Raw genomic sequence first — 17,362 nt, 5'->3', positions numbered from 1 at the left:
GGCGGGCGCCGAGTCCGCCCGAACCGGCGGCGGAAACACCCGAACCGTCTGCCGGAAATACCCGAGGGCTCAGGCGGAAAGAGCCGAGCGTCGACGGAAAACAGCTGGGAAAGCCGCGCTCGGCAGCCGGGAGGAAACTACTCGGCGCCGGAGATGGCCGAGCCGAGCCGGAGATTGCCGAGCTGAGCCGGAGATGGCCGAGCCGAGCCGGAGATTGCCGAGCTGAGCCGGAGATGGCCGAGCCGAGCCGGAGATGGGCGAGCGTGAGGGGAAGCCCGGCAGGGCCTGTGGCTCGTCCCTCGGAGCACCATTGGAATGTAGAACTTGCGCTTGGTGCCACAGAACGAGCTCTGGGGATCCCCAGGTCTGTCGGGAACCCTCGCGTCTCTCGGGGTGCTGGTGCGAGGGCTCCCTCCTGCCATCACCAGCGCGTCCTGAGCCAGCCCGGCCCCCGCGCTGGGTTTGGCTGGAGGCTCCCGTGCCCCCGTTCCCAGTGTCGGGGTCAGCACGGCCCGGCTCCTGTCCCCGTCACCCAGGGGTCCGTGCTGATGGAGCTCCCCGGTAGGTTCAGCCACGATATCAGAAAAGCGCAGGTTCATGTGGGTTGAGAGAGACCTCCCAAAGCATCGAGTCCAGCCTGTGACCGATCGCCGCCTTGTCAGTGGGCCAGAGCACTGAGTGCCACGTCCAGTCGTTCCTTGGACATCTCCCTGGGCAGCCCCTTCCAGTGTTTAACAACCCATTCTGTGAAGAAATTCCTTGTGATGCCCTCATATCCAGGAGTAAAACTGGCAGACCGGGGTAGAAGTACAAGGCAGGTAATTTGCCAGTTACAACTTGGATGTGTTTGAAAGTGCAGTATCTGACACACAGAGCTTTAGCAAATGAATGGAATAAAGATGTACAAGTAGACTGCAGGTTATTAAATATACTGACCTATCAATAGCCGCCTGCAACTAGCAGAGGCCTTCTTTGTCCAAATCCTTCTGTGGGTTTGCTGAATTAGCCATAACAACACCCCGATGCACACACGGACTCTGTGCTCCGTCTTGCTCTGCTCAGTGCTTTGGTCAGATCCTGATGTGCTGCCCAACACACGTGGGCAGGGGCTGTATCTTCACCTGAGAACAAAAGCTGTGTGTGGAGCAGGAGGGCTCAGCCTGCCTCCTTCCCCTCTTTCTCTGCACTTCTGAAAGGTGTAGTTACAAATTTGTTATTGGCAGCAAATCTGCGGGTGTTTGCACTCAGGGTGTGAGCAGGCAAAGCTTTCTTCAATCCTTCACCTGAGACAAACAACAAATTTTAACCGCAGAGCAGTGCTGTCCCCTGGGATGGACACCTGTTTTCCTAATCAGGTCGATCCAAGTCATTTTGCCAGACAAAAGGAGGGTGTGAGTAACATGAAGTGTCTCCTTCTCTGAAGGCCTTTGGCCTCACTTGCTGATGGTGATGATGGTGGTGTGTGTACGTGGTCTGGGGCTCCAGGAAGGAGCCTTTCAAGGAGCACAGTCCATATTCATCCTCCTCCTGATCTCGTGCACTGCAGATAACTCCTCCTGGGGATGAAAGCTGGCTCCATCTGTCTCTCCCATTCCCCAGGGCACAGAACTGACATCCAGACCTTCTTTGGTATGAGAATCTGTCTTATCACAGCCTGAGGAGATACAGGCTCTCCGGAGCGTGGGGGCTCCTTGTACCTCTCCTCAGAGTCCCCTGGAATTCATGTAAAACATCCAAACTGTAAAAGGTCAGTGTTTGCTGTTGTCTTTGGAGATCTGGATTTACAGAGACTGCTCAGACCTACAGTGCAATTCTGCCTGTGGGGTCACTCACTGGCACCCACAGACGCTTTTATAAATGTCCATGGGACCAAAGCTGCTTTCTCTGTGGAATCCTCAACTTTCCCAGAGGAGGGGAGCAGCCTTGCCAGGGAAAGAGGCATGGAGGCACAAGCAGAGGTACAGACTTACACACTGTGCCTGTTCAAGTGCATCATTCCAACCTGCTTTGCTGCAAACCAGCTCTGCTTTATCCTAAAGAGACACAACAGGTCCCTAAAGTTTGGCTGGCTCTTCCCTGTTTTCCTGTAGTTCTGTCATTTCCCACTGCTTGCTTTCTGTCTGCCTCTTTGCAGGTCTCACTTTGGTTTTAATTTAGTGTTACTCCTTTCACCATGGAAGCTGGGGGCTCAAACACAAGGCCTGTGCTCTGCACAGAGGAGTGAGAGTGCAGCCTCTTGGCTTGCAGGGCAGGGATGTCACAGCTTTAGTGGGAATATCACGGCTAGCAGAGATATCAGAGGAGTAGGGATATGGTGGCTACACAGGAATATCATGGCTGCAGCAGGAATATCGTGGCTATAGCAGGGGAATCACAGCTCCAGGGCCCCCAGTCCCTGCTGTGGATTTCCTCTGTGAGCTGAGGTCCCCACCTCTCCTCTGCTCAGTTCCTCTCTGCCGCAGCACGTTCTGCTGCAGGAGTCAGTGCCACAGCAGTGACAAGGACAGACGTGACCCCGGAGTGAGTGTGCAGCAAGCAGGGTCCCTTCTGGCCCCGTCACCACGGTCCTCTAGGAGGTTAAAGCACAGAGAGTGCATCAAAAACACGAGGTGCCCAGATCCTGCCCAATGGAAGCTGTAGGAATAGCACAAAGAGGAGCTCAAATCTAATCTTGCATCTATAAACAGCTTGTGTTGCTTTTTATGAGCAGTTGAATCAAACAGTGGGAATTGAAAGCAGCTGTTACTCAGTCACTGCACAGGAACGAGCGAGTGGCAGCTGAAGTCAACACGTCGGAGCAAAATGCCTTCGATTTCTAGTCAAAGACAGAGTGAGGACGTTGGAATAAGGAACAAATCAAAGGAAAGTGTTTTCTGCTCCCAGGTGTTCTGCTGATGAGAAGGCTGAGTTACGTGTCATGAATTATTCACCGCTTGTGGCGATGCTCTGAAGATTGCTTTGCAGGTAGGAAGAGGGAAAGAGTCACCAGCTTGTATCACACAGCCCCCAGAGAGCTCCTGGCTGGAACACACCATCTGCCTGGAGAAGAACCGTCCAGGGAGCCCGTCCTGGCTGGGCTCCATCCCAGGCAGGACACTACCCACACCCCATGGGCCATCACCCCATGCCATGAGGGTGGACCTGGCCCAGTTTGGCTGGGCCTGGACCTGTTCTTGCCCCATTTTTCTTCTGCCTCGCTGATTCAGCAGGAGTCAACTTTCTGAAAACCTTCAAAATTAGACTTTTGGATGTCTCATTGATAGAGAACAAAGAATATTTTTCATGCTTTTCTGATATTTTGGGGTTTTTAAGGGGCCTTTCCTGACTGGGACAAGCAGTACATTGATGATCCTCACTTACAAGCCTGAACTCTTCCTTTGCATTCCCTGCCTTTTCCCCCTCTCCATGGAAATGCCCTGTTACCTCTGAGAGCTGGTGGAGACCGAGGGGTCTCCTCCACCCACCGTGTCAATAAGTAGTCCCAAGTCAAGGCAGACAAACCATTTAAGGGAGGAAGGAATGAAATTTAATGAGGCAAATGTCACAGGGAAAACCTGAAAAGAGTAACTTGAGGTTTAAAACCTAGTTGCAGATATGTCACTGAGTACCAGGCTCAGGTACACACACGTGGTGGCCAACGACGGCTTAGGCAAAACATCCCAGGGAAAGGACATGCATGGAGGAGTCTTGCTCTTCACGGTGCTCAGGTGGGTCCAAGCATTTCTGAGAGCCTGGGAGACAAGTGGGAGAGGTCTGAATGCAAAGAATCTTTGGGATGAGAGTATTCAGAATATTCTTTCTCAGATGAACCCAAAATGTCAAAGGCTGTAATTCAACACCATTTTTAAAAGAGTTTTATATGCAAATAGTTATGTGAAGAATTAAATCTCCTGTCAGCCTTTGCCACCCAACCATCTATATTGCTGAGCTGATGAACAGGGACCAGAGAGAAATGGATTAAAAAGGAGATAAAAAGGATGCTGAACATTCAAAGTTCAGACTTCGATCTGTCTTCATTTTAACCTTCTGATGTTTAAAGAGATTTTGGGAGGTTAAACATTTTAAAAATGTTTAATTTGTGTATTTAGCACTATCCGAAGGTAATTTTTACTTTTTTTTTTCCCTGCTGGCCTCCTGCCTTTTACATAGCTGAAGGATAGGAGAAATGTTTAGAAAAGTAAATAGAGAATGAAATCATAAGAAATTGGTGGGAAAACTGGGGCCAGGCCGCAATTTGGATTTTCTTTTCAATTTAATGGACTTTAGAGGGATAATTCAGCCTCAAAGAAACCTGATCCCCTTAGCAATGTTTCTCTGTTTTCCTCAGGCAGATCTTTAGGAATGTGAAAATGTTTAAGAAAATCCATGGTACATTTTCCTTATTCTTTGTAACATTAATGGGAATGATGATATTTCTCAGTTTGGAAATTTCCTCTCTAAGTACTAAATATTTTCTTAGCATTGAGTCATTCACTGATGCAGGTTTAAAAATATTGATTTCCAGTGGCTGCTGTTGACCCCCTCAGCTTCTGGCAGGTTAGAAAATGTGGCATCATAAATCACCTCTTTCTTTCCAAGCAGAGACTCTGTCCAATTACCCAGACCACAAAGGACCATCATAGTTGTGATGCTGTCCTGATAAATTTTAATTGGCAGGAGTTACAAATGAAATTCCTTATCATCAACATAACTTCTGTGCCTTCGGAGCTGGGATTATTCCTGTGGCATTAGTCCACTGCAGGTTTGGGTTTTGGCTTCCCTGCCCCTGCTCCAAAATTTCCAGTTTTGGAGTGAGCAGCAGGAGACGCCACTGAACTCACCTGAAGTGTCTTGTTTCAGCCAGACATGATGTGCTTGACAAAAGCTGAGGAGAAATGAGAGTGTGAGGGGTCAGGACATGTTGGGAGCTGGGAGGAGCAGGTGGAGAGGCAGCAGGGGGGACCCCCAGCCCGGACCCTCCAGGGATGAAGGGGATGCTGTGCCAGGACTAACATTCCTCGTTCTGTTCCCACTTTTTGCATGCCATCCCCAACCTGGTCAGAGTGATGCCAACCCTTGGAGATGAGCCAGTACCATTATCCCCATTTTTCTGAAGCCAAGGGAAATGGGTCCCCTGTTTTCCTCACTGCTCTCCAATTTTAGGGGTTCCTAAATTTAACCACCTCCTATTCCAGATTTTCACCCTCTTGGAGCAGCGAGTGATCCAGGTCTCCAAATGTTCCCAATTAGCCTCTGCTGGGAAAGATGCTGGCTTTGTTTATTTTCAATAGATTGCAACAAAACAGTGCCAAAACTGTGGATAAAACAACCCTGAACTCCTTGGAAACATGCTGTCTTCAGCTGCTTTTCCTGGAAATCACTGGCAAAACCACCTTGTTCCCACCCCTTGTTCCATGTCTCAGTGCTTTTTTGGAAAGGCTTTGCAAGGTGGTCCACACCTCCCTCCCAGTGATCACCAGTGTCATAGAATCATGGAATCATTGAGGTTAGAAAAGACCATTAAGAACATCAAGTCCAACCAGAGCCCTTGCAGAGGATGCATTTTGCACCCTAGGACAAGACAGCCATGTCTGAGATGGCCCCAATGGGAATCTCCTGCTCTTACCTTCATAGTTAATACAGCCATTGGCATCTTCCTGCCCTGCCATGAGCTGCTCCACCTCGCTTTCTGTCATCTTCTCTCCTGGAACAGGAGGATGGAGAGGTGAGGGGAAGGGTTTTCAACCTGCCAGGACCTTCCTGTCCTTCTTCCAGATAACCAGAGACACCAGAGGGAGGAGAGGGGGATTAGGGAGGAGCTGTGTGCCACTACTGAGGAATGCTGGTGGGAGATGGTGGAGAGAGGACTACACTGCAACTGTTGTCTGATAACTGAGGATGTTCTAGAGTCTCCTTCTTGCCTGAGTCATGCATGAGGTGGAAATGGCCACACATTCAGGACTACTGTCTCCTAAAAGAGCCTGTGAGCAGCAGAGTGAAAAAGGGCCTCTGCAATATGTGAAACCAGCCAGCCACCTGAGCCACTTGCCCAGAAGAGCTCGGGGCCCATGCCTTGCTCCCCCCGGGCCAGCCCCGGGGCCAGCCATACCCAGCGTGACCAGCACATGGCGCAGCTCGGCCCCCATGACCATCCCGTTGCCCTCCTTGTCGAAGACACGCAGCCCTTCCACAAAGTCCTCAAAGGTGCCCTGCTCCTTGTTGCGAGTGAAGTGCTGCAGGATGGGGAGGAAGGTCTCAAAGTCCAGCATCTTTGTGTTCATTTCTGGAAGAGGAGGAGATGGGGTCAGAGATTAACCCTCATATGGCTAAATTCAGCCTCTGAGGATCTCCTGGTTAACTCTCTTGGTCTCTTTTCCATCAGAGTGCAGGGGAGAAGCCCCGTGAGGAGACAAAACTATTGTATTAGACTTGAGATTGGAAGATCCATATGAGGAATGAAGTATTAACATTAGGGGAGTGCACAGAGACCCCTGATATCAGCCCAAAACTAAACCATGAGGTGGGTCATCTGTCACCACAGTAATGTGGTCACACCGGGACTGGCCTGGTTATACCAGTTTGCACCAGTTCAGGAGAAAGTCTGCTAAGCATCACTTGCCACCATTCCTGTGTGAGGACTGCCTACTGCCTACGAGTATGTCATCATCCATGGTATGGGGAAGGGGAGTGAAGGAATTACACAGGAATGAAGCCTGTCTGCATAATTTCCTTCCCAGTTCCTTCACCTCAAAGGGTTCTTCCTACAGGGAATGTAGCCCTCTACTTGCTGACAGGGAGCACAGGAATTGCTTGTCCCACCCTGTCCCCAGCATGCTGTCACCTTCTGGTTTGGGCTTGCCCAGCACCTTGAGGACCTCTGCGTTGGTGGGGTTGTGGCCGAGCGCCCGGAGGACGTCCCCGCACTGTCCGTAGCTGATCTGCATCGTCCCCGCAGGCGTCCGGTCAAACAGCCCGAAGGCTTCTCTGAACTCTGCAGGGAAGAAGAGCTCGGAGCGGCCCCATTTCCACTCCAGGGAAGCAGCACGTCGTGCCTGGCAGGCAGGGAAGGGACGGACACGTGCATGTTGTGCCCTCTGAATGCGTGGCAGCCCCGAGTGAGCTTGTGCAATGCGGGCTGAGGTTTGCCAGACTCCTTAGACGAGTTGCTTGGCTGCTCAGGCAGGTTTTGTCACCTCTGCAGAGCTGGCTGGGTGACCTGCTGAATCCCTGTACTCTCAGCAGCTGGCTTTGCTGCAGGACATCTGTACTTGGCCCCTTTTCCACTCGGATCTCCACTCTCTGGGGCTGTCCCTGTGTCGCCAGAGGCTGTTCCTCCCACCAGAAGCCCTGACTTTGACCCAGGCTGCATCTCACACCATGAATGAAAAATACCTTTTACCTGCCAGGCTGTGGATCCTGCTGGCCTTTCCCCCAAGAGGGGATTTAATGTGTGGGGCCTCAGCTCTTATGTCTGTGGTAAAAAACTACCTGGAAAAAGGATTCCCCATTTCTAAAGCCATCTCTGAGAGAAGCTGAACTCAGCACTTACCTTCAATCTGCTCTGCTGTGAATTCAATCTGTAAAGAGAAGGAAGCAGAGCTGGGCATGAGATGTGGATTGCTGCTGGAGAGAGCAAAGGAACTCTCCCCTCTGGACCTCTCCCTCCCCAGGCTTGGGGCAGGGGGCCATATCCATGCCGTGTCCTGTATCTATGCCAGGTCTGGCTGTGCCATGTCCCCGACTGCTTCTGCCCTCGCTGTGGAGCTGACATCCCTGGGGAGAGCACAGCTGGGGAGAGCACAGCTGGCAGCAGCGGGGTGGGCAGGCAGGAGGGATGCTCAGACCACAGTCAGGACTATTTTGGGTGGAAAGGATGTTCTTTTAGGGCCTGATCCCAAGTTCAAGTGATTAAACAGCCTCCATGCTGAGCCTGCTCTTAATAACTCTCCTGCCACAGCTATGGCTTAAAAATGTAAGTATCCTGAGGAATCATGGAAAAAGTGAGTTCCTGTTGTGGAGCTGTTGGATAAAGGATGCTCTTATGTGGAGGAGGCAACACAGGCAACAAAATACTTCAGGACGGAGACAGTGGGTGGCAGAGAAGCTTTTTATTGCTCCTGAGGCAATAAAAGCTGACCCTCCTGACCCCGACACGGGGTCTCAGCAGGAGCCGGGGGTTCGACTCTGCAGCCGCAGCTCTGGGAGCAGCGTCCTGGCTCCCTCCAGTGAGTGCTGGGCAGGGCTGGGTGGGCAACACTGACACGTCTCCCCAGCGAGGACAGCATCACTCCCAGCCTGTTGCATCCACACAATCGGGTAACTTTCCCCTCCCAAGGCTGGCTTCCAGCCTGGCTAATGCAATTTGCAGAGCGCTTTGCGTCGCCTGTGCCTGGCAGATGACAGGCACGGAGAAACACCGTGACGTCTTCATTCCTCACTCACCTTCACGCTCTTGGGATCGAAGACAGGCTCCGAGCCTGGAGCTGCTTTGGCTGCTTCCTTCCTCGGGTCGGGTTTCTTGAGCGGCATCGCGCTGGGATTTGCGGAGGTGCGGGATGAGTCCTGCCGCCCAGCGAGGGAAGCGAACGGAGGGATGAAAGGCAAAGGCAGCTCCTTCCCTTATATACGGAGCCCAGTGCTCACCCTGGAGGGGCAGGCCAGCTGCTGGAGCAACTGCTACTTACTATAAAAGGAAGAAAACTCAAACGAGAGGGGCCCCAATTTGACAATTGCCCATTGTCATCAGCTCCTGGCTCCACGGAGCCACCAGCCGCCCCCCCTCCCCAGCTGTACAAGGGGGGACATGTCCCCCTCCAGCACCTGCACCGGGTGGGCTGCATGGGGGCTGCTTGCTAAATGATCACTGAAACCTAAACGCAAATGGCCACGGAGGCCAGGCAAGAAAATAGCAACAGGATGGCTGATAAACCTGCCGCGATACCCACGGCAAAATGCGCCTGTTTGCAGGCAGGCTGCGAGGGCCAGCACTGCAGAGCCCTTTTAAGACCAGGATTTACAAAGTGCTGCTTCAAAGGAGCTCACAACTCTCTGAACATTCCCTTGGCCTCATGCTCAGGGTCTGCTTTGTCCCAGTCTCTCCCCAGGGCTGAGCTTGTGCCCTGGAAAAGACCAGTATAGGTGCTATCCTCCCTCAGGGTGGCTAATGAGGAAATGGAAATGATGGCCAAAGACACAACTGAATTCATCAGTGCAAATCTTTCCCAGCCTTGCACCACCCATCCTAAGCACTTCCAAAACCTGCAGGGCAGATGAAGTCTCCATTTGGCTCCTCTCCAGGTGCTGGGCAGGCTCTGGTGGGAGATGCTCCTGCTCCCACCCTCCTCTTCCAACTGAAGACTCACAATGGCACAGAACTCACTGAAGTTCAGCATCCCAGAAAATGGAGCTTGAGGGTTTTACTGAGACATTCTAAACCATCAACTTGAACGAGATGTGTGGGGCACCAGGGCAAAGGAGGAGTTAAGGGGGTCATTCTGGAGGAGGGAGCAGCCACAAACTGCTGGGAATTCTCTGTGTGCTGTTATCTCCTCATTGCTAGCGGGGACTGGGGAGCTGAGGGGGCTGGATGGGTGTCATTTGCAATCATTGCTTTCCAGAGCTCTCTAGAATATAACGAGTCATTTAGCCAAAAGCTCAACATGTTTTGCTAAGTGTGAACTCAGAGCCTGGGTCAGGTGTCGCCTGGGAAATCAAGGGAATCAAATTGCCCCTGAGCTGCCTCCCTGTCAGCATCCATTGACTCTAAAATAACCTCACCTTAACTCTTGTCTTCACTCCCCAGCAGCTTCTGGGTCAGAAATTAGACCCAGCAGAGCCTTCAGAAAACATTCATGTGCAGTCTGGCTGTTTATGCCCTGCTCACCCTCTGTGCCTGTGCAGCACCCGGAGGAGCCGCTGGCAGAGCTGGTGTCTCACCCACGCCATGGCTCGGGCAGTGGAGACAGGCAGCTGCAGACAATGTCCCCAGCCCCTCCTTGATTTTCAGCTGATGGCCACCGTGGGGCTTGTTTTGCTGTCTGATTCCATCAGCAGGAGCAGCAGCCCCTCCTGAGCCCTGTCCTTGGGATTTGCGGTGTTCCCTGGGCCTCCCCTCACCCAGGAGCCCAGCAGGACTCTGACCCTTATCCCGCAGTCACAGGGGCTCATGGCTGGGACCAGAGTGAGCTGCCTTGTCAGGAAAACCCCAAGGAAGGCTCTGTGCAGGATTGGGGCACTCACAGAGGCAGCAGGAACTGTGTCTGGACATGGATTATATGTGCCAGGGGAGGGGCCCAGGCTGGGAGCTGCTATTCCAGGGATTTGGCACTGGGCTGTTGAATTCCAGCCTCATCCCACTAATGACAACCTGCCTGGGGAAAGAGGGTTCCCCTCTTTGTGCCCCATTTCCCCAGGGCTCGGGCTGCTGGGGGTCACAAGGTGTTGGAACTGGCTGGGCGGTGGGAGCAAGCTGGGCATCAGCATGACCCTGAAAGGCAGGGGACAGCCCTGGGGCCATGCCAGGGCGATGCAGGTGACAAGGGATGGTGACAGCTTCAGTGGGACCAGCTCTGACCGGACACCCAGTGACGGTGTGGGACCCCATCCGGGTGGCTGCTCCCTCCACCCCCCTGCCCCAGGATGGAGCCTCCAGCCCCTCTCCCGAGGAGACTGAATGCAGACGTGCCCTGAGGTCACTGCGGGTGCCTGGGAGAGCAGGACAGATCCCAGCACATCTCCCCAAAACACATCCCAGCCCCCGGAGAAGGAAAAGGGTTAAACCGGAGTCTGCCTGAAAGACATCCCATCGCAGGAGCATCAGCTCGAGGTGCTGCTCACGTGCTTGCACCCTCTGCCTCCCTGCCTCCAGCCACTTCGCTGGGATTTTCCCCACCTTCCTCCAGCTACTTGGGACCAGTCTGGGGCTAGAAGGGACTTAGGAGCGTGGGGGCAGTGGGGGAATGCTGTGACAGTTGAAAAATGAGCCACCAGGCAGTGAGAGAAGTTTCTGAAGAGAGAAGAGGAATCTGCCTTGAATGAAGAGGATTTTAGCACCTTGGGCTAAGCCAATAAACCTCTGCCATCTCCATCCGAACGGCAATTGTTTGCACACGCTCCGGGAGCTGCTTAAAGCAGGCAAGACACAAAGAGAGAATAGGATCAAGCATGGTGGGGGCAGAAAACCCCCTGCCTGGAGAGCCTGTGAGCAGATCCCTCTAGGGATCCCACAGGGACGGGGAACTCACCCAGCCCTGATCTCCCAGGGACGGGCTGAGCCCCCACTGCCACCTCACCTCAGAGGGGCTGGCAGCCAGGAAGGTGCTCCCAGAAGATGCTCTGTCCTGCTGAACACACCAGCCCACTCCACCGCTGGCAGCGATTCTGGTCCCTGAAGTCCCCATCCGAGTGACCAGTGGCACCATGGAGGCATCTGGCCCTGTGGGAGGTATCATGGTGACTCTCCTCTGCTGCTGCCTCCTGAGCTCGGCGTGGGCTCTGGTAAGTCTGCGTGGCCCCGGGGCTCCTCCCGTCCCTCTCCTGGCTTTAAATGTTGCCACTGGCCCGGGCTGGGCTAGCTGTGCTCCCGACAAACATCCCGCTCCGCAGAGCTGCTGGGCAGGAGGGGAGAGCATCTCCACTCCTGCTAAAAGCTTTCCAGCAGCCATGGAGGCACTGCAGCGTGATGGCTTTTCCATTTCTTGCGCACATCCAGGGCAGGGTTCAGTGCCTCGGAGGCGTCGGGGGAGCAGAGCGGGTGGATTACGAGCAGTGCAGGAGGGGCTGGAGGGCAGAGCTGGGTACAGCCAGTGAGACCCCCACAGTCAGGCCCCCATCCTGCTGATGCACCCCCAGGTTCCCACTCCAGCCCCACATCCCTGACCAGCCCCCCATTCACCCACCCAGATGCTGCTTTGGGGAGGAGCATGGATGAGAATCCTGGATCTCCTCTCTGGGGCCAGATTTGGTTGTGCTCACTGGAGGCACTTTGGGGAAAGTGACCCTTCTGCATCCCAGCTCCTGTTCACTTCCAAAGCTCTGGCCTCATCCTGGCTCTAAACTCCTTCAAGCATCTTAGCCCAAAACACCCCTAAAGACCTTTGCACATGTGGTGTGCTGGGGAGGCTGAAGGTGCCCTGGGTTGCACTGTCTGCTCCGGGCACTGGGCAGGGGCTGCTTTGCTGAGCCCTGGTCGGGCACTTTACCCCAGGGGAGCCAGACCTGACCTGGAGAGCTCAGCATGGGCAACAGGGACACCCAGCACTGCTGGTGGTGGGTGACAGGGAGCTGGGGCAGGAGCCTAACAGGCCACTGATTTCTGCACAAAACCATGAGCAGAAATGACCATGGAGAGGATGGGAAGGGGTTTGGGGTCAGCATCAGCCTTGGAAGAGGGAAAAATGAGAGCAGGAATGCAGGAAGAGCTTTTTTCTTCCCTGTGTTGTTGAATCTACCCAAAGCCACCCAAACCTGACTCTTCTGGAGAGGGTTGGGAGAGCACAGCCATGCCAAGACTTGAGCCAAGGGGTTGTCGCTTGGGTTTTGTCTGGGTAGGTCGATCCCGATGATGTTCTTACAAAAGAAGAGCAGATCTATCTTCTGGTGGAGGCCAAGCAAAAGTGTCAGAGGGACATAAAGGCCCAGCTGGAGAAGATCAAAGGTATTGTCCCTCCCCTGTGAGCCAGCCCTGGTAGAGCTGATTACACCTTGGGGAATGCTGTCCTCTCTGTTGGGGCAGGATGGGGCTGAGGACACCCAGCTCCTGGGGGTTTGTGGAGCTCATGGCACCATCTGTGCTCTGGGTGCAGCCAGCACTGGCTCCAGCATTTTCCAGACAGCTCCATGTACACCACAAACGGGAGCTGTGGAGGGGCCTTGCCCCATCTGGAAGACGTGGGATGTGTCCCCTTCCCTGGCCCCCTGCAGCTTCTCCCTCTCTGCAGCCCAGGGGGATCTGAGGCAGCGTTTTGCTCCCCCTGGTCCAGCACACACCTGGGGAAGCCAGAGGTTATGCTGAGGCCCTGACTGGAGATGTGAGATGTGTCTTTGCTCTTTGGCCAGACCCCAGCTGCCCTCCGGAGTGGGATGGGATCATCTGCTGGCCAAGGGGCTCCCCCAGCCAGGAGGTGTCAGTGCCTTGCCCCGACTACATCTACGACTTCAACCACAAAGGCAAGTCTTGTACCTGGGCAGAGAGCGACCTCACCCTGGTGACAATCCACGGAGCAGGGACGAGTCTGGGCTTCTCATGGGTCCTTCTGCTGCCACAGTGCTCGTTGCTGTTCCCAGGTCACGCCTACAGGTACTGCAGTGCCTATGGGACCTGGGCCATGGCTCTCAGCATCAACAAGACTTGGGCCAACTACACGGAGTGTGCCCTGCTCTTCTCCTCCGAGAGCCGGAGCCACCAGAAGGTGACCTTGTTGGTCAGAGGTGCTGGGAAAGGGGTGTGGATGGGGGCCAGGGGAGGATGAAGCAAAGGCCAGGGGAAGTGCTGGGGGCAGGGGCTCTTCCCTCTCTGCTCCTCAAACCAGCTCTGTTCCCCCTGTGCTCTGGCAGGGAGGTGGAGCTCAGCCCTTCTCTTCCAGGAGGTGTTTGACCGCCTGCATCTCATGTACACCGTGGGCTACTCCATCTCCCTGGCCTCCCTCATCGTCGCTGTCTGCATACTCTCCTACTTCAAGTAAGAAGAGGCCAAAGCCCCTCCCATGTGGGAGAACAGGAACTCATCCCATTGTCCACACACATGAGTCCAGGGAGCGGGCAGCCCCCAAAGGAATGGGAACAACCCCAGACCCAACACAAACATCAGCCAATTTCCCAAAGCCCCAAACACCCCCAGTGTGACCAGCTCCCGATCTGCTCCACCCTGCTCTTGGACAGTGTGGACACCCCACCTCCTCCCAGATCTGGTTTCTGTGCCCAGACATCCCAGAGCCCACTCTGAGAGCCCCCATTCCCTGAGCCCAAGCGTGGTGATTTAGTTGGGCAGCTGGGGTTTGGTTTGTGTCACATCCCTTCTCCACAGGCGCCTGCACTGCACACGGAATTACATCCATGTGCACCTCTTCACCTCCTTCATCTGCCGGGCCCTCAGCATCTTCCTGAAGGACATGGTGCTCTACTCGGGCACGGCGCCCGGTGACGCTGACAGGATGCGGGAGGACGATTTCAGGGGTCCCTTGCCAGGACAACGGGGCCACCTGGCAAGTGGTGGATGGGGGGAAAGGGGGATTTAGGAGCCCTGACGCAATGGGATGTGCTTGGGATCCTCCCTGGGGCTGCGCTGTCAGGAGGAGGGGAGGAAGGTCCACCGTTGGCTCTGCCCAGCTCCTCCCTGTCCCGGTGCCACACTAGAGACCAGAGCCACAGAGTACCTTGGCCTGAGAACAGGGAATACCTGCCCTGTGGGAAGGAAGATGCTGGAATATCCCAGAGGAGATGCAAGTCTCTGCAAGAAGAACATGGGGCACAGCTGGGTTTTGGTGACCAGAAAGCAAAAGCCACCAGGCTTTGCTTTTGGGGACCAGCCTGACACAGGCATCTCCATGTGCCCACAGGTTGGCTGCAAGGTAGTGGTGACTCTCTTCCTCTATTTTCTGGCCACCAACCACTACTGGATCTTGGTGGAAGGTCTCTACCTGCACAGCCTGATCTTCATGGCCTTCCTCTCCAACAAGAACTACCTGTGGGTCCTCATCATCATCGGCTGGGGTGAGCACAGACCCCAGCCCTGGCCATGGTCCTGCAGAGCAGCCAGGAGCTGTGGCCATGGCCGAGCAGCACCAAGTGCCCAGGGAAGGGCAGTGGGATGCAGGAACTGGTTTGATCTGCAAAGGTGATGCTTCAACCCTGCTCCTCACTCTGTCCCTGCCCTTCTAGGTCTCCCTGCTGTGTTTGTGTCCATCTGGGCCAGCGTCAGGGCCTCGCTGGCAGATACACAGTATGTACACCCACCTTTGCCAGGGCCTTTGGGAGGGGAAGAGTGGCTGCAAATGCCAGCAAAGTATCTGTGGGCACCAGAGCATTTTGGAAATGAAAATTTTCCAAAAAGAACAACAGGAGGGAACACACATTCAAGGTTTGCTCATAGAATTGTCAGTAATGCAGAGCAATAGTGGTTTTGTTCTGCATTTGGGAGGATGGTGGATGAAGGTTTGCAGCATAAATTGATCAATAAACAGCAGAGAGATGGATGCTGAAGGGCACATTCTGGAGTGAGGCATTTTAAAAGGAGAAAGGCCATCATATGAACAACAGGAGTTTGGGATGAGGTGGCCAAGGAGCCCTCAGGAACATTAATGCTCATTTAAACCTGCTTCACCCTACCGTGATGGTTACAAATGCTTGTAGCTACAGCTCATGATTTACACAAAGCCCACCAAAGGGGTGGAGAGTGGGAGCTGGGTGTGCTGGGGTGGTTGGGGGTACAGGGAGCCATCCTTCCCAGTGGTGTCAGGTTTCTCCAAGGAGTTTCTTTACTGGTCTTCTCAGGTGCTGGGACCTGAGTGCAGGGAACATGAAATGGATTTATCAGGTCCCCATCCTGGCTGCAGTCGTGGTAAGAATCCTGTGGATGAACCTCCCAATTCCTTTTGGGAAAAGAAGATTGATAGAGACCAGAGCTGTTTGCTTGTGGTCACTGGAGTTTTGTCCTAGCCACTCTGGCACCCAGGGAGAGCCCAGAGGGATCCAGGGGCTCTGGTCCCTCCCGCTCTGACCACAGCATCCCTGCCGTGTCCCTGCCTGCACCTCACCCAGAGCTGCCTGTGTCCCTGAGGGCTCCGAGGGCAGAGCCCAGCTCACAGTGGGCACCATCACCACTGCTGGGTGTCTGTTGGCAGGTGAACTTCTTCCTCTTCCTCAACATCGTCCGGGTGTTGGCCTCCAAGCTCTGGGAGACCACCGTGGGCAAGCTGGACCCCCGGCAGCAGTACAGGCAAGTGCTGGCAGCACCAAAGCCTCGTGTCCTGCCTGTTCACCAGGACAGCTCCCCGAGGTTGTGGAGGAGGAGCAGAGGTGTGGGAAGGGCTGGAGGAGTGAGGAAGGGTGGCAGGACAGCAGCAGCCAGCTCCTCTGGCAGCTCTGCTGAATTGAGGCCTGGCTCTGGAGTTCCAAGCTCTTCCTGCTCCCACCTCCAGCCTGGACACTGCGGGGCCGGGGGCTGCCCAGCAGGCCCTGGGGAATGGCTCTGAGGTCTCTCTTTTCAGGAAGCTGCTCAAGTCCACGCTGGTGCTGATGCCGCTTTTTGGAGTCCACTACGTGGTGTTCATGGCCATGCCCTACACCGAGGTCTCCGGGCTCCTGTGGCAGATCCAGATGCACTATGAGATGCTCTTTAACTCCTCCCAGGTGGGCTGGCATAGGACTGCTCCCAGCATTGAGGGATGTTCATCCAGGGAGGCTCAGGGACCTCAAACTCCACCTCTTTTGGTCTCTTGGCAGGGTTTCTTTGTGGCTTTTATCTACTGCTTTTGCAATGGGGAGGTAAGTGGGAAGAGTGAGGAGCTAAGCTCCCTGTTCCTGCCCCTTTAGAGTCAGGGAAGGCAAACTTGCAGTCCCAGGATGTGATAACCAGAGCAAAAAGCTCAGATCCATCCCTATCAATAAGATTTGGAGGGAAAAAAGAGAAAGGAAAAAGGGAAAGGGAGGTAAGGGAAAAGGGAAGGGGAGGGAAAAGGGAAGGGAAAAGGGCAAGGCAAGGCTGTTTTGCTGTCTCTGGGCACAGCAGCCCCCTCTGCTCCCTCAGGTGCAGGCCGAGATCAAGAAGGCTCATTTCCGCAGGCTCCTGGCGCTGCACGTGGGGCAGCAGGCGCGCCCCGGGAGCTGCTGCTGCGCCGGGCGGGGCTCCCAGGCCCCCCAAAGCTGCAGCACCAGCCTGGCGGGGCGGGGAGCGGGGGGCACCCGGGGGCTGCTGCTCCCGGCCCGGCCCTACCTGCCCGGCTACATCCCCGGCTCCGGCGCCTCGGACCAGCTCCTGCCCTGCCCCGCGCAGGAACTGAGCCAGAAAGCCCGGGGGGAAAACACGGTGGATTTGACAGAGCTGACTCAGTGTCACCCCAAGCCCAACAAGGAGCTGGAGACGATGCTGTGAAGCGGAGGGTGGATTTCCCACCGGGGCATGCAGATGTGCCTGAAGAAACGCTGATCCTCACGCTTCGGGCTCTGCTTACACGTGCACAGAGAGCCAGGGCTGGCACAGCAGCCAGAACAACGCAGCTCCCTTTCCGTCAGAGCCCGGGTGCAAAGGGACCACGTACTCTCGCTCCTCCTCCACCCCGGCCCAAAACCAAGCCATAAAACCTCATTCTCCTCCACGTGCAAGTGACTGATGCCATCTCTCTGCTTGCAAAGCCTTGAGTCTTCAGCAGGAAACACTGCCTGCTCG

At 54.8% G+C, this 17,362-nt stretch overlaps 2 protein-coding genes across 2 annotated transcripts; one reads left to right on the top strand and one right to left on the bottom strand.

Moving 5' to 3' along the window:
- Window positions 1-3,503: 3,503 nt before the first annotated feature.
- MYL4 (myosin light chain 4) lies at window positions 3,504-8,655 on the bottom strand. The gene is made up of 7 exons (XM_068212008.1): window positions 8,422-8,655; window positions 7,529-7,556; window positions 6,821-6,970; window positions 6,089-6,262; window positions 5,606-5,683; window positions 4,821-4,864; window positions 3,504-3,731 (listed from the first exon to the last, which is right to left on the bottom strand). Exons 1-6 carry the CDS (start codon window positions 8,506-8,508, stop codon window positions 4,836-4,838), a joined length of 546 nt encoding a protein of 181 aa, XP_068068109.1. The 5' UTR covers window positions 8,509-8,655; the 3' UTR covers window positions 3,504-3,731; window positions 4,821-4,835.
- A 43-nt stretch (window positions 8,656-8,698) lies between these two features.
- LOC137486592 (parathyroid hormone/parathyroid hormone-related peptide receptor-like) lies at window positions 8,699-17,350 on the top strand. Its single transcript, XM_068212030.1, has 13 exons — window positions 8,699-11,475; window positions 12,529-12,634; window positions 13,036-13,146; window positions 13,264-13,388; window positions 13,563-13,657; window positions 14,003-14,180; window positions 14,535-14,688; window positions 14,857-14,917; window positions 15,469-15,535; window positions 15,819-15,917; window positions 16,189-16,326; window positions 16,420-16,461; window positions 16,724-17,350. Exons 1-13 carry the CDS (start codon window positions 11,398-11,400, stop codon window positions 17,066-17,068), a joined length of 1,599 nt encoding a protein of 532 aa, XP_068068131.1. The 5' UTR covers window positions 8,699-11,397; the 3' UTR covers window positions 17,069-17,350.
- Window positions 17,351-17,362: the final 12 nt, after the last annotated feature.

Source organism: Anomalospiza imberbis, chromosome 22, assembly GCF_031753505.1.
Source record: "Anomalospiza imberbis isolate Cuckoo-Finch-1a 21T00152 chromosome 22, ASM3175350v1, whole genome shotgun sequence".
Lineage (NCBI taxonomy): Eukaryota > Metazoa > Chordata > Aves > Passeriformes > Viduidae > Anomalospiza > Anomalospiza imberbis.
The sequence above is the reverse complement of the archived record's forward strand: the minus strand, read 5'-3'. Positions and strand labels throughout refer to the sequence as shown.

Coding starts and splice junctions, on each gene's coding strand:
- LOC137486592 (XM_068212030.1), top strand. CDS start 11,398: ATGGAGGCATCTGGCCCTGTGGGAGGTATCATGGTGACTCTCCTCTGC. Junction 14,689..14,856: donor CCTCATCATCATCGGCTGGG/GTGAGCACAGAC, acceptor CTGCCCTTCTAG/GTCTCCCTGCTGTGTTTGTG. Junction 14,918..15,468: donor GCCTCGCTGGCAGATACACA/GTATGTACACCC, acceptor TGGTCTTCTCAG/GTGCTGGGACCTGAGTGCAG.
- MYL4 (XM_068212008.1), bottom strand. CDS start 8,508: ATGCCGCTCAAGAAACCCGACCCGAGGAAGGAAGCAGCCAAAGCAGCT. Junction 7,557..8,421: donor TCGATCCCAAGAGCGTGAAG/GTGAGTGAGGAA, acceptor TTCTCTTTACAG/ATTGAATTCACAGCAGAGCA. Junction 4,865..5,605: donor TGGCTGTATTAACTATGAAG/GTAAGAGCAGGA, acceptor ATTTCTCCTCAG/CTTTTGTCAAGCACATCATG.